This window comes from Catharus ustulatus, chromosome 3 (genome assembly GCF_009819885.2).
Source record: "Catharus ustulatus isolate bCatUst1 chromosome 3, bCatUst1.pri.v2, whole genome shotgun sequence".
NCBI classification, from domain to species: domain Eukaryota; kingdom Metazoa; phylum Chordata; class Aves; order Passeriformes; family Turdidae; genus Catharus; species Catharus ustulatus.
Genome location: NC_046223.1, coordinates 46,960,688 through 46,976,563, shown reverse-complemented (window position 1 = coordinate 46,976,563; position 15,876 = coordinate 46,960,688). Strand labels below are relative to the sequence as shown.

At 37.7% G+C, this 15,876-nt stretch overlaps 1 protein-coding gene across 7 annotated transcripts in view; it reads right to left on the bottom strand.

Annotated features, from left to right (window-relative positions):
• The window catches only part of MTR (5-methyltetrahydrofolate-homocysteine methyltransferase), a 50,611-nt gene that overhangs the window by 16,079 nt on the left and 18,656 nt on the right, over nt 1–15,876 (bottom strand). For 6 of the 7 annotated variants that reach the window (XM_033055027.2, XM_033055025.2, XM_033055024.1 and 3 more), the window contains 13 exons: nt 15,691–15,752; nt 14,908–14,975; nt 13,608–13,684; nt 12,390–12,502; nt 10,924–11,064; nt 10,102–10,287; nt 9,344–9,523; nt 8,259–8,375; nt 8,020–8,160; nt 5,455–5,544; nt 4,665–4,817; nt 4,003–4,110; nt 1,098–1,198 (listed from right to left, as the gene is read on the bottom strand). In XM_033055027.2, the coding sequence (XP_032910918.1) occupies nt 1,098–1,198; nt 4,003–4,110; nt 4,665–4,817; nt 5,455–5,544; nt 8,020–8,160; nt 8,259–8,375; nt 9,344–9,523; nt 10,102–10,287; nt 10,924–11,064; nt 12,390–12,502; nt 13,608–13,684; nt 14,908–14,975; nt 15,691–15,752 (1,537 nt within the window). Of the gene's footprint in view, nt 1–1,097; nt 1,199–4,002; nt 4,111–4,664; nt 4,818–5,454; nt 5,545–8,019; nt 8,161–8,258; nt 8,376–9,343; nt 9,524–10,101; nt 10,288–10,923; nt 11,065–12,389; nt 12,503–13,607; nt 13,685–14,907; nt 14,976–15,690; nt 15,753–15,876 lie in introns of those variants that run through there. The other variant, XM_033055031.1, reaches the window with a different exon arrangement.

The following is a 15,876-nucleotide window of genomic DNA, read 5'->3' as shown; positions in this document are numbered from 1 at the left end:
AGTTATTTGAATTGTACAAAAATCTTTTGTGGACATCATATCTTACGTCAGGAATATATGATGATTCACAGCAAGCTTGTTTGCCTTATTAAAGCATACATCTTATGAAACAGGGCACTGAACTTCCCTTGTTAGCATTTTATTCCTTTTTAAATTTTTTTTTCTTTTTTCAAGCAAACCACCCCAGCCTGCTGATTTCATTCAGCCTGACTCATACTGACAGTGACAGAAAACACTATGGCTTCCTTTCAGTAAGTCTAAACAAAGCTCAAGAGAGCCTGAATCCAATCAACAATTTCAACAATTCAACAATTTCAAGAAGAAATTTAAATTTAATATATTGCATATATACAGTAAGGTTACTGACTTCAACACTTTGTGATTTAAAATAAAGGGATAATTTTGGCTCTTTTTAGAGCAAATGACAACCCAAAGTCAAAACTAAAGGAAGGAACAGTAAGACAGAGTTCCAAACCCAATTCAACTTTGCACATTGTCTGACAGACCCTGAAAAGAACACTGATGAAAACGTGACCATTCATTCCAACACTGCTGCCAACCCTTCTGCACGTACACAGCCCATGAAAGACCTGACTTTTCTTGAATTTTTAACTTTTGAAACTCAGAAACGAGAATCTCATCTCTTTTTTAAGAAAACATACCTCAGCATTGTTAACAATGTGAAAAATACACTACAAGATTCATTTGAATCTTACAAGACTATTTTCCCAAACATAACCTACATATTGCCTACTGCAACTGTCATATCTGATCTCTTCAGTTGTTATATTTAACTGATATAAAAACAAACATAAAAATTGATGCTCTCATCTATATTCCAATTGATGTTAAACTGCAGAATCACCTCAGATGTCAGTCTGTTAGCAAAACAGTATTCAAGGAGGACGTAATACTCCCTTCTTGCCTCCCCATTTAGTAATAGCTGCTATGATCTGTGCTCCCAATCACAACCTGGGGAACAGAGGACAATTCTCAAGAAATGCCCAGCTCTGTTATCACCACAGCTGCAGCTACAGAAAGGTACTAATTACTGACCCTTCTACAGTTGTGCTCCCAGCTACCCAATGTCTCTTTACCTGAAGTTGTTGCAGCCCAGAACAACTCCCACAATGTTCTTGCCAATATCATGTACATCTCCCTTCACAGTTGCCAGTACTATTGTACCCTGGTAAGGATCCTGGAAGTTGAAGAAGTAGCAAGAGTTAAATTACTCAGAAGCCTTGGTTATGTTTGAACACATCCTTCAACAGTGCAATCATAATCCATGACCCAGACTTCTATTACAGTACAAGCAACTGCAAAGCATCATACAGATAATACAGTAAGTATTTAAAAACATCTTCAAAGATTCAGGTAATAGAAACTTACACATGAATTATCCTTATAAAATGCATGGATGTTATTCAAAAATATGTGTTTGAAAAAACAAAATAGCAGATAAAACCATTTCAAATATGGACAGCATTTTTTGCAGTGCAATAACTGAACTCCTAAGGTACTTCAGCTCCTAATATATACCTTGCCAATAAAGAGATTAAATACTTAGAATAAAAGGGTATGAATACTTATGATTACACATCTGCTTGTTTATCAAGATCAGTCTTTGGTACAATGCTGAGAAGAATGGGATATTAGCAAACTTAGAAGGGAAATTAGGGAATTAGCAAAAGCAGAAGAGGCTCATTTTTATGCAACACAAATAACAAGTGAGTTTTTAGTGCAGTGATCAGGCTACTTCTGACTACCCAAGCTGAACAAACAGGCTGAAGAAGGATCAACTTGAAGAAAGGAAGCTGTTCTGTCACAAGCAGGTCCTAGGGTAGATGACATTCAGCCTGACAAAGCATGCTGCCAGCAGCACAACAGTGGAACTTCCCACAGCAGTTCTCCAGCAGGACACAGGACTTGGCAATACCCTTTCAGCTGTATAATCACTGCTGTCATTTGGAACAACTCCAGGCTATAACAGTAGTATGTCTGAGTTGCTGCAGCATCAGGTGCCAGTAAGCAACTACATAAATTGCACAGAATTTAAATAAAGTGGAAACCTGAGCATATCCTATGTGAAACTACAAAAGATTTTTCCAGACAATATCTCATCTCCTTCGCACATGGCAGAAATGGATGACTGAATCCTTCTATAAAGCATGTGATATTTCTGGATGTATAAAGCAGATTTCTATTTCATGAACTTACAATGCTTTTGTAGTTGCAGTATTATGGGTTAAAAAATCTTGATATATTACCAAGAGTGGTATTAGTATTTCCTGTGGTTCTATTACATTTGTTGAATAAAATCCCTAGACCCCCACCAATGTTGCTGTTTACTAAAATCTAATGTCTCCCCAGTGCTTCTGTTATACAGAAGTCCAGAGAACAGAGGAAGCAAAATGGAGGTCTGTATGTCAGCCATCTCAAATACATCAACAGAAAATTGTGCAGGTGAAAATATACTGTCGGAATAGAAGAATGGGGAAAGAGATTAATCAAGACTGTAAGAACAACAAAACATGCTGTCCCACATTAGGTATCATACCTAATCATAGCTAATAATTACTGATTATTTAATTTTTGATTGAAACAAAAACAAAATTGGCTTTGCACATAAGAAGAAAAATCTTTGCTGGGTAGCAAACAACATGGGCAACAGTACATACCACTTTAAATAAACCCTATATAAGGCACACTTATTTCAATTGTCTTAAGCAAGGAAGTCCTTAAGTTCTGGGCATACATCCAAAGGCCTTCTTTATTTTTCATCTTTGATAGAGATCCACAGCCACAACTATTTATCTTCAAATGTAACTATCAACACTTTGCATTTCCTGGCAGTCTGTGACTAAAACTGTCCTGGAGGGTACAGTGGCCTGGGTAACATCAGACTGATCAGTTACTAGAGTCTGCAAATTGTTTTCCTTCAAGTCAATGTTCTTTGGGAATAGATGCAGCTCTTTTATCTTTCACTGCTTCTCTATACAGTGACATGTCTTTTTAAGAGGAAGTCACCACATCTCTTCCCCAGCAGAAGGCAGAGAAAGCAGTATGACAGAAGCCCTGCCTTTTTCCTCCTGCTCTCCTCAGCCACACAGAACATCTCACTCACTCTCTTAAAGAGTGTTTGCTATCTTTTTTAGAACCTCTCAAATTCCACTTCAATTGTTTTTAGCCAGAGAATAAAGTGCCGGAGGGTTCACAGAAGATCCTAATCCACTGCTCATAAAATCAATGGGGTAGTGATTTTATACAACTTCAAACCACATCAGAACAAAACAGAGGGTGCCAAATACCAGCACTGTCATCTGAATTAAATGAGAAGAGCATGAGCTGGAGAGAGATGACGAAGTGAAAGGTGATTTGTGTCAGCCAGAGAACAGATTTGCTTGAGATAGAGGAGAGAAGACACCTTCACATCCAGAAAGAACACGGGAGAAGAGACAATGCGTTCTTCTTCTTTCATTAAGATCAGCCAGGTTTAATTATCAGGCCATTTTTCTTTCCAAATTATTTGCTGTATTTGTTACATTTATGCTGGACAATCACACAGATGCACAGCCAATAATATACTGTAAGATTTCAGGGAAAGAATTAGGAATCTTTAAAAATTTTAAAAGAAAATTAGAGAGTTCACCAAGGGCAGAAGTATTAGAAGCAAGTAGCAAAATCTGCCATAAAGTCAGAATAAGTAACACTAGAATTAAATGCCTGTCAAAATACAAGAAATTAGTAACGGTGACATAAAGCACCCACAAAGGCTCATTGGCATCATTCTGAAAATTATGTGAGCTTAGCCACATACCAAGCAGAGTTCCACAAAATCTGCGCTTAATGAATTTCAAACCTACTTCAAATTATGCTGAGATTGTCAGTTTCCATACAACTGCATCAACTCTCCAGTATAATACATGTAAATAGCAACAAATAGTTCCTGTATTTGTCATAGTATTCTACGAAAGAACTATAGCACAAAGGACTGTATCTTGCCTCTTCTTCTGTGCTGCCCTGCTTGGCTCTCCTTTCCTCTCTTTCTTTTTCCATATAGGGAATAAGGTGGCCAACTGCTTTCTTCATAACTCGAGCAGACTTTATCACCTGCATAGATAAAGGTGGGGAAAGAATAAACAAAAAAGACAAGGTATAGGAATAACCTCAGTTTTCTTTTAGCTTTCTCATTCAGGCAATAAATGAAACTCCATCTGCAGCTCCAGGTGCCAGTTTTCAGATCATTCTGTGGCAGCAGGCTGCTGGCCTTACTGGGATAAGGCTCTACACACAACACTTTATTCCACAGTGCAGCCTCCTAGACCACTCCCAACAGAACCTACAGATGGGCCCAGACTTGGAAGGTGCTAAACACAGCAAATTTTATTTGGGCTTTTCTTCTCTCTTGCTTCATGGGCTAAGACTTAAAACTACATTTCAAATAAAACAAAAACACTCAGGAAGAACTGAAACAAACATAATCATACACAAAGAAAGTCAAGTTCCAAAGTAGAATAAGAAAATGTCTGCTTCTCAGCTGTACCTGAATTTTTACAATTCCTGTGCTGTATCTGAAAAAACAGCCAGTACAGAATGGTTTGGCTACATTTTACAATGCTGGAAATTGTAAAGTAGGAAACTATATGATATTGTTTTCTAATTACCTGAGGCAGAAACATCTTTCCAGCACCAAAAAGATCACCAACAATTTTCATGCCATTCATCAAAGGCCCTTCAATTACATTTAGAGGTCTAGGATATTTTTCCTGATTTAATCTTGCCTCTTCTGTATCTGCAGTGACATACTTCTCGATGCCCTGAGACAAAAAAAAAAAAAAAGAGAAGCTTTTATCTTGCTAGAAATACAACTTTTATTTAGTTGCCTTCTCCCCAGAAAAACCTCATAATGAAAGTACAAATAGATACTGTAGATAACAATAGCCTTTAAAAATAGCTCAATTGTGTATTGAAAATAGGATTTCTTAGGAATCAAAACACAGCAGCTCTTAGGCATATAAAGTTAGTCACAGCATGCCCCCAGTATTAAAAGATTTGTTCATTTTCCTTAACTATGTAATCAGAAAAACCCAGCACTCAAAGGTTGCTTTCACAGTGCAAGTGCCACTCAGTGCAGTACTACTAAAGGACCAAAAAAAGCCCTAGGAAGTAAAAAGTGTGTGTTCAAAGTAAAAGCAGTATGTTTCTACCCACACCAGTGGAATAAAATACTAAGGGTCAAACACTTCAAGTTCTTAAGCTTAAAGACACACCTCTAAAGTTTTCTCTGTTATTGAAGTTAAATATATCAGTTGCATTTGTAATTCACTTTTAATTAATAGCTTGTGAAAAAGTGGTAGCTGAAGAACTTTTAAAATCAAGTATTTCCCTTAAGGTGTGAGCTGAGATCATGTCTCTGAGTGCTGATGGGTAGGACAGTTTTCTGCACAGATTCACCTTTATGAGAGCATATTCCAGTCTTTCCTCCACAGAGCCTTTACGCCACTCATCAGTCTGTACAACTTTTTTTCCTCCTTCAGCATGATTCTGAAAAGAAAAGATATCCATAGGAGCTTGCAAGCAGAAGAAGTACAATTATGGACTTCCCTTTCAGAAAAACGAGGATATTTCAAAGTAGTGACTCGTAAAACAATTTTAGACTATTCAAAATGTTTATATACATGCAAATCATGTTGCAAACACCTGTGATGTAGTACAGGCACCCAGGGAGTCTGCATCCCAATAGGTACATACCTCAATGAAAATATAAACAAAATAATTTTTTTAAAATAGAGAGAGCAGTTTGACAATTTTTATGCTCATAAAATTGATGATATGACTAATCCTAAGGGATTTACTTCTGGGAACATATTTTAAATTGATTCCTGGCCCACACATTACATTTAATTTTAAAATTCTAATTAATTTGGCACTAATTCAGTTTCTGCTGGAATAGGTTATGTTATTCCATATCACAGACGTGTTTTCAATCAGTCAGCCTACAAAACTACTGTTTGTCACATAGACTGCCCCAAGCTACCACGTATCTTCTTTGTCTCACACTCATACTCCCCTTGGCTATGAACTCAGAGGCCAAAAGGGCTTCATGCCCTTTCCAGGGGTACCCACCCCAGGAAGGCTTGTGGAAAAGCAGCTTATCCATTAATTCAGCCAACACACTTCAGGCAAGTAATGTCTTTTCCTTACTCAGTCATTAGACATAATCTGACATCTCTCAGGCCTCATGAATTTCCTATGCTTTTGCATGCTCATCAGCAAGTTTTTAAAGATAAAGATATGGAGACAAGACCTCATACAAGGGAACAGAAAACAGAACAAGCTTTCATTCATGTTTATATAAATATTAGCTAACTTAATCGCTTCTTGTTGCCTAATCTTATTTCCCCCATATGTTTAATTTGTAGAAGGGAATGAAAGAAGGAATAAAATGTCTGGAGACAATGCAGAGTTGTAATTATTTTTAGTTATAATAAAATCCTGACTGGACAGGTCCCTGAACAACCTGATCTTGGCTGGCCCCCGAGTTGAGTAGAGGGCTTGTAGTAGATGATCTCCAGAAGTCTCTTTCCACCTCAGGAATCACCTCATGTGATTCACTGAAATGATACCAAGTGCTCTTCAACCTCTGGCCAAAGAGTTTAACAAGTGAACCACTCCAGCCTAAAAATAACCCATGACACTGTAAGGTGGACATGCAAGAACAACAGTGTTTGAGAATGTCTGCAGAACACGGAAAATGGTTTTTAATCTCAAACTTCAAATGAAGACTGATTCCCTAAATCTGCAAGGATTAAGTTCCTCTTTCTTGCCACTAGACTATTTTACTCCCTCAGTAAAATTACCACCACAAATACAAGCAGATTTTCCAGCAATGGCTTCCCAAACTTATAGACCTAAGACTCATCCTCCACTTTCATGTCCACTTTTAAGGCTTCATTTAAATTCACATCCAGTCTTCTTCTGAAAGACTCAAGTAATCCCTTTCTAACTCTCCCTTTATTTTTCTTCCTCTTTATGCAATCTTGAATACCCCAATGGTGAAACTCAGCTTAAACAGTCAAGATCACTCCCAGGTGAATTGCTTGGACACCAAGAACATCATCTAAAGTAGCCTAAGCACAAAGGATAAAGAGAGTCAGTCTTCCTGTACTAGATTTTGACATGTTGCCACTGCTGCTATAAAGTATGCACCACCACAGGGCAAAATACAAACCAAGTGAAGCTCTGCACAGAAATACTGCCTACAGGAGCTACAAAACAGGCATGCAAATCTTCCTGTGCACTTGAATCTAAGAGCCACCTAACCCAGAGAGACTTTTGCTGGATCTTCCATTCAGAACAGAATTTCACCAGTTACCTTACAGACAATATGTAATCTTTGTCCTTTATCACCACCATCATTAAACACCTCAAAAACACTAAATAGCTGATCCTCAGTCTTGACATATGACATGAATTGGAAGTCTATGGCACAGTCACAAATCACAAACAACTATTTCACCTTTTTATATACTCCAAGCAAACCATTGCTGCCAGAGAGAGAGTTTTACTCTTTGTCTCCCATCATGCATTTGTCAATTAAGTTCCAGCACTAAGATCAGCTTGCTTATGAGTGGGCCTTTTTTCTGGTTTTTGTTTGTTTTTGTTGGTTTGTAAGGGTTTTCTTTGGGGGAAAGTTTTTTTGAGATTTTTGCTTCTTATTTTTTGAGGGGTTGGTTTTTTTCTTTACAGAATATCTATGCAGCTTGGTCTCTTGAAGTATATGAAGAATTCTGGCACAGGCTCTTCCATGTCATGAAACTGGAGAGGTCTGATCTGTCACATATTACTCATTTTATTCTATGTTAATAACTGAACCACCTGTAGCATCATTAGTAAAGTCTCACACCCAGTTATACTGACACATGCAGTTTATAGACTGTTTTACCTATCACCTGCAGGGAGGTGGTGAGGCTCAGGTGCTAAGCTAACTACTGTTCAAAGCTTAAAACTGGAAGTTACCTGAGCATAATGTAGAAGTTTCTCTGTTGCATCAGGATCTTTGTTCCAGATTAGATTCTCACACAGCTGTAGCAACTCCTTGTGGATATCATCATACACAGGCAGATTCCCAGCATTCACAATTCCCATGTCCATGCCATTCTGGAAAAAAACATACAGAATCCCCCAGATAAAGCTGTCAGACATAGCACTGCACATCTGCCAAGTGCAAACATATGGAAGCCAAAAGCACATCATACCTTAATTGCATGGTAAAGGAACACTCCGTGCATTGCCTCTCGAATGGCATCCATTCCTCGAAAGGAGAAGGACAGATTGGAAAGACCTCCACTTATTCTGACTCCTGGCAGCATTTCCTATAGGAATTGCACACAGATTTTAGAAAAGTGCTTTCAAAAAATGAAATCTAAGTAAAGCATTCAGTTCATGAAACAGTTGGCCCCTGAGCTCAGTGCACTGGCTATTCACCCTTCCTCTTTTCCCTGTTCCAGATCCTTCTAGTTAACTCAAATTCATAACAATGAATTCAAATCTGCGGGAAAATTTACAAGTAGAGGAGAGATCCACAACTACTGTGGTTTCCACTGTCACAGGTGCTGTTCTGAACACATCAGTCCTCCCACTGCAGCATTCCATATTTTCTCCATGCAAACCTACTTTTGGCTCTTCCTGTCCCCAGTCTTCTGGAAACAGGAGCAGTCAGTCTGCCTGCTTGCATGTCTCAGGAGGAGGCTGCAGCTGAGCAGCTAAACTCAAGGGTGCAGCCCCACTTCTATGAGCCTTGTGGTGACAAAGCAGCCTGTGGGGCCTCAGTCCCAGACTGCTACAGACAAAGCACCTCCACATCTATTAGGGTGTCTTGCAAAACACAGCGATGCAGTATCCTTGGCCATATGCAAGTGATGTTCTTCACTGCTATACTTCTTTACACATATTTTGGCTACAGAAAAAGTCAGGTTGCTGAACAAATTCCTTCTACAGAAAAGGGAATTTTATTTTAAAAAAGCACTTTTCACACACCTTCAAAGATGTCCTTTTAGTTTGCATATAAATGTGATCATTACTTCATTGAATTAAGGCAGTATCTTTACAGTGCAGAAAATGGACTGAAATAAATGTATAGAACTCTGAAGCTGAAATACAGAAATACTGGGGAATGTTTGGAGTTCAGAAGAGTAGTCCTCCTCACTAGGATAAAATGTTTAACATTTTTCAGCATTGTTTTGTTGTTGGTGGTGTTTGAAGGTGGGGGGTGTTTTTCTGTTTTATGGGGGTTTAGGGTTTTAAGTAATATACTCCAGGTTAAAATAAGTTTTCAACTCACTTTTATGACTTTAGTAGCATTGATAAAATTCATGGCATAAAGGTTATGTTCTTCCATTCCAGTTCCTATGGTCAAAATATTAGGGTCGAATATTATATCATTTGGATTGAAGTGCACTTTCTCCACAAGGAGATGATAAGCTCTGGAACAGACTGCAATCTTGGTTTCTGTTTCTGTTGCCTAGTGAAGAAAAAGAATTCTGACATGAAACTTATAGACCACACAAAAAATAAACTCTCCAGAAATCATTTACAGCTTCAATGAATCAAGACTCAGAATGTGAACATCACAAATATTGGAAAAGGATTATATATAAGAATACTGTATTTTAAATATCACCACCCCTACCTGGAGTTTTCACTCAGCTTATAAAAAGCAATCCCACTGCCCAATGTTTCATCATCCTATTCAAAGCTTAATATGTGTTTTTTGACATAACTAAATTAATTCACTAAGATTTCACTCTCATGAGAAACAGTTTCTGACCTAAAAATATCTTTTATGAAGGAAGAGTTCAGCGTGTCTGAATAGCAAGAGATGCTCTTGAACTAACAGAGTTCCACTTAGATCAGTACATGGATTCTTCAAACAATTGAGCAGCATAAGAAATGCTTACAAATCAGGGTCTAAACTACTGCTAAGGTTATATAGGACTTCTCTGAATCAACTGTGTCAATGAAACAAAACAACTTTGTCCTGAAAAACAGAAAGCCTTACACTTCAGAAGAAAAACACCTCTCCTTTAAAGTGACACTCACCTGCCCCACTTCATCAAAAGCCATAACAACCACAGCCGCTCCATATAATTTAATTTTCCTTGCTTTCTCCAGAAAGTCTTCCTCACCTTCCTTTAGACTGATGCTGTTTACAATGCATTTCCCTTGGCAACATTTCAAACCTGCTTCAATCACTGAAAAATTTGAAGAGTCTATGCATAATGGCACCTGTAAATAATAGAGAAGTAAGCCAGGAGAATATACAGAAGTTATCAATTACAGTTCTATGTGCTTTTTGCCAATTTGGACATAAAAATGCACACAACACTAATCAGTATTTACAAATAAGTTTCCACATGATATTAAGAGATTCACTTTGCTTTAAATGAAAAACTCCGAGAAAAGTTATTTCAAGAGCTTCCACAGCATCTCCATCACATATGTAGAGATCTCTACTTCTCCCTGTAATATCTTGTGTTTCTGATTTAGATACTCATTTTTAGAGAAAGCACATTGCAGAACTATCTTTTAAAGCCATTCTATATCCATAGCAACTTTAAGTTTTGTGGAAAGCAATACCATTATGCACTGCCAGCATATACATTACGGCTCATAACTGCTCCAGAACAAACCTGCATCCAGCTTTTCTAGCCAGCGAAAAAGACTGGCATATACTTATGTACGAACGGGCAGAAAAGCCTCTGCTTCATCCAAAGGCCTTCTCTATTACAGTATCACTTCCTCTCAGGGGACAACTATATCTGCCTAAACACATAAATTGGTTATTAAATGAAATGGTATCAACACATTCAGCATGAAATTTACAAGACAGTAACATGTTCTTTATTGTGACTCAATTACAACCTTTGCAATATCAGGTTCCGAAGAAATCAAATTACAAAATTTGGCCATTGCAGCAGGACCATCCAACATCCCATCATCCATATTTATGTCAAGAATCTGGGCCCCCATCTCAACTTGTAATTTGGCTACACTCAGGGCTTCCTAGAGAAGAAAGTCAAAAACCAAAACAATACCGAGAAAGAAAAAGTTATTCTCAAGATAACATTTCACTTCTCTGAACTAAGCATGCAGTCAAAAAATTTAAAAATTTGTAAGACATCCTATAAGAAAATAAGGAAATGGTCTGTGACGTACAACAATACAGAACTGTTGCCAATATGGAAAACCTATAATTAATTTGTTTACAGAATATGACATCAGAGACCTGATGTGCTGGTAATATCACCAACTGTAGAGAGTTGCTCCTATGCTTAATTGAATAATTTAAGATTTGCATGGTAACAAGGACTTGTGACTCCACAAGATTAGAGGAAAATACCATCTTTGTGATGGTATGAAATAAGGGCTTGCATCACAAGCTCTGGTGTTTTGTAACACAGGACACTTAATTTTTAAAGGCAGTTCAACATTTTTGCAAGCTGCAGAATAATCACAAGTGCTAAAAAGGAAAACTAAAGCTTTTTCCCTAGCCTACATAAACATCTGAACACCCATGTCTGTTCACTTTCTCTTTTCTGTAATTCTGCAGAGTCTCTAACAACTTGTGTTTAAAGGTTTCTTCATTTAATACACCTAATGTGCTTCATGACTTCTACAAACCTAAGAATCAGACTTCCAAAAACAAATTAAGGCTTTCATTTTGATTTGATGTAACATCAGAGTATACTCTGGAGCAGTCTCAGCTCTCAATAAAAATCACTCTGCTATTTGTTTCAATGTTACAGTATTAATTCCCACCAGTAAAGAATGAGTTTTCCAGCCTCTTCATTTCTGCCCTGCGGTAGCTTCAAGAAAGCAATTACCTTCTAAGCATCTTTTTCTGTACCAATGCTCATGTAGCATGAGCATTGGTGGAGTCAGAGATCAAAGTAGGTAGAAATTAGATGTAATCATAATGCTGAGCAGAACTGGGGAAGCGAGGAAGGGGAGAGTGAGAGCTGCACCGTGCTACGATCTATCCCGAGTCAGAGGTACCTCATATCTCGAAAGAGGGGCTTACACCCACCTAGACCAGGCAATTTTCTAAACCATTATCAGTTGTATAACTAATTAAAAATCAAAAGTTTCCTGTAACACTTGTCAAAAAAAAAAGTCCTTGTAAAGCCCTTCTCATGAAATAAATGGCAAGCCGAGAAACAAAGAACAGTGAAAAAATAAATCCTCCACATTTTGTTACTCTTGTAACTGGTGTAAAATAGTGCTTTATGCCAGCAAAACAAACAATAATAGTGTAATAGAGCAATGGAAAATCAGAGCATCAGCTAGAAAGATTATTGTTCATAGGAGATTATTGTTAATATGTATACTTCATAGTTGCCTGCCATGATGAGTTTAGCAAACTTCCGTGATCCTGCAACATTGCAGCGTTCACCAATATTAACGAAGTTGGTGTATGGCCCAATCCTGAATGGCTCCAGACCTTAAAAAGATATTTTTGAACATATTTATTAAAACAGAAAAGAAAAAACTGTGTAAGAAAGACAAAAATCTCTTTTCTGAGCTGCAAAATAAAGGTCTCTCTCTCTCTCTACGAATAGTGATTTCTCAGCACATCAGTGCTCTAATGAGTAACCAGCAAAGCAATGCAATGAAAACAACTGCCAATACAATGACGAGATCTTTCTATTCTTCCTCAATGACAATCAATAATTTACCAGACCCATAAAAAATAATAACCAACTTTTCCAATACAGAAGCGAAGTTATGATTCTTTGGACATCTGTGTGCATGTTGTCTCAATTTTCAACTATGTTACCTCATGCATGACACCCTGAGAGAAGCAGCAGCCCACAGAATTGACTGACCAAAAAGGGTAGTTTGTAACCACATACCCTAATTCAGAGAAGCAAGGCCAGTTGGACCCTTGGGGAGCAGGCAATGCAGAGGCAAACAAACTCTACAGCAGAACCAAATGAACTAAGCCATGACATCACAGGCCAACCATGATATATTTTATTTATGCCAAACTGATTTGGCCAGAAGTTAAAATGCTAGACTGAAAAGATGGTACCATTTTACTCAGATACAGGGCTCAAAGGCTTAAAAGAATGCCTGAAGTGTGGAACATACAGATCTAGACTTTGTTAAAACAAAACATGTCCTAGACCTGGATGTATTGCTGGAGCACAGTCCCAGTATGACTGAATCAGCATCTGAGACAGGGCAGCCCTTTCACAGCTGGTGTACAAGGATCTCAGCTCTGCCAATAACTGGAGCCAAATTACCTGGTCTCTCTGGGCTTGACCCTCCCTGTTGTAAAGTGAAGACAAAGATACTCATTCACCATTACAACGCGTCTGAGTAAATATTCTGGTTTGATTATATTATACAAGATGGCAACAAAAATGTTCTACTAGTCCTTTAGCCAAAACAGTAATACTTAGATCTGGATACACATCCATAAGCTTGCTGGATTCAGGTAGAATCAGACATTCACAGCATTGTTCTGATTATCAAAAAACAGCCAATAAATTTATAAAGGACACTTGCATTAGTTATGAAATTTGAACCGTTACACACTTTACCTGACAGCAGCATGTATCCTTGAGACAGAGAAGGTGGAACACGAGGTTTACAGAATTTCACAACTTCAGCAATTTTTCTGAGTTACAGAAACAAGAAAGTAAAGAAGTAAAGTTTTCAATTAAAATTAAATTACTCCGGACAAGACTCAAACAGAATATACTAGACATATAGCTACATTTGCAATTTAGCCCTGTAGAGACAAGACTAATTAAGTAGTTTCACTTTGTGAGGCCAAAGGCAAAAAACATATTCCCAGAAGATCCTAACATAGCTATTTGCAGGAAATGTACAAGGTTGAAGGTTTTTCAAATACAGAATGAGATACAATGGGACACTTGAAGGATTTCAGTTCTCAACAACACTGACTCTTACCATATTTATGACTTGCTGAGCTGAGCAACTGCTAATGACTGAAAAGCCAAAACCAACCAACCAAAAAAAACCCCTGCAGAAGCCCAAGCAAACAACAACAGCAATAAAAAACCCAAAACCCCCAAAAATCCCAAAAACCAAACCCAAGCAAACAAAAACACAGAACAAAACAAACAAAAAATCAACAACCAGCCCCCACAAAAAAAAAAAACACCCAAGGGACAAACACTGTTCTGTACTGAGACACATTTCTCAGATGCCAGAATGACTCATGCTGTTCACATTCACCTTCTCTTCACTCTAGTCAGGACTGACACACACTGTCCTCTACGTGTTTACATGTCACTTCTTCCCAGTTTATATCAGGGCAAAAATTAATCACAACAGGCCTTTGCTTTTCAAGTTTAAGTGAAAAGAGGAGGCTTTCCCAGTGACCTACTTGCAGTGAGAAAGACATCAAATGCTCCTTCTGACTAGCAAGGACCAGTACCAGCTGTACAGCATTCTGAGAACTTCTGTAAAGGAATTTCCCCAACAAATACACACACATACCCCTTGTTTCCATCTACCATCAAGTTTCACATTGTGGCTAAGATTGCAAAAAGAAAGAAAGAAGATGCAGCACAATAAAGCAGAGAATGGGAAGTGTATTCTATCCATCAATAAAGAGGGAGAAGTAATTCCTGAACAATTTTAGATGACAAAACCAAAGAGGTTTAATCCTTGTTTGAACCATACCTCTACTCATTCTTCATGATAGGCAACTATGAAAGCCAAATTGTTCCCACTTCATATATTGCTGCTATTCGCATTCAAGTGATCCATCTTTTCAGGAAACTAAGAAACTATAAGCCATGGAACATTGTGCCACAGAAACAGCACAAAAATTTACTTCACAGTCCACCAGAGCTGTAACAGATGAAGTACCTGATATGTGCTGGTGTGGTACCACAGCAACCTCCAACTATGTTGACCAAACCATCCAAAGCAAAATTCTGTAAGAGGAAGGAATGTTTAGTTTAAAGTTATTAAAGCTATGCTCTATTTATTTATTTATTTATTTGTTTTTCTCCATATGTGAAGCAATTCAGGGAGCTCACAAGAAAAACACTAAATTAAAAAACCAATTAGCACTATATTGTCTCTTTAGGATTTGAGATTGGATTCCCAAGGCAAACCAGTAATTTCAACAGGTAATTTCAAAAGACTACATTTGAAAATGACCTATTTTATACTGTGTTCTTGCTGACATACTGCAGCTTCAGACACACAGTTCTGTCTTGCACAGATCCAGTGGCATGGGGAAGAACATCCTGCACTGGAATACCCCCAACATCAGCAGTTCCTGTACACATAACTCTGCAAAGTTGTGCCAAGTTCATAAACACCACTCAGCTTTTTGAACAATTTCCAAATATAACAGTAAGAACACAGGAGTGCAATGAGTAACCTGCACAGATTAGCGGCAGGAAACCTTGGCTTAGGATATAAAAGTAATTAAGGTTTTCAGTTTCCTAAGTAGTTTTCCTAGTGTGATACCTCAAATCACTATAATTCAGCAAGTTGTCTATAAACAATCCAAATGGCATATATAGATATCTGAAGGGAAAAAAAATCCAACCCAAATATTGTAACAAGTATGCACAGGATATAAGCAGAGTTCTTGTCTACCAGTACCTCAGATATGACATAATCAGAAGTATTTTATACCTTTATATGCGTGGCAGTCACTTCTGGAGTTTCATCATAACCACCAAAAGTATTGGGAAGACCTTAAAGCATAATTTTTTTTTAGTATCACTAAAGTGCATTTAAAGTCCAAAAGAAAAGAAGTAAATTTCATAAAAGGCTCATTTAAAGCAGCTACAATTGTATGAGAACTAAAAGGCCTTATCA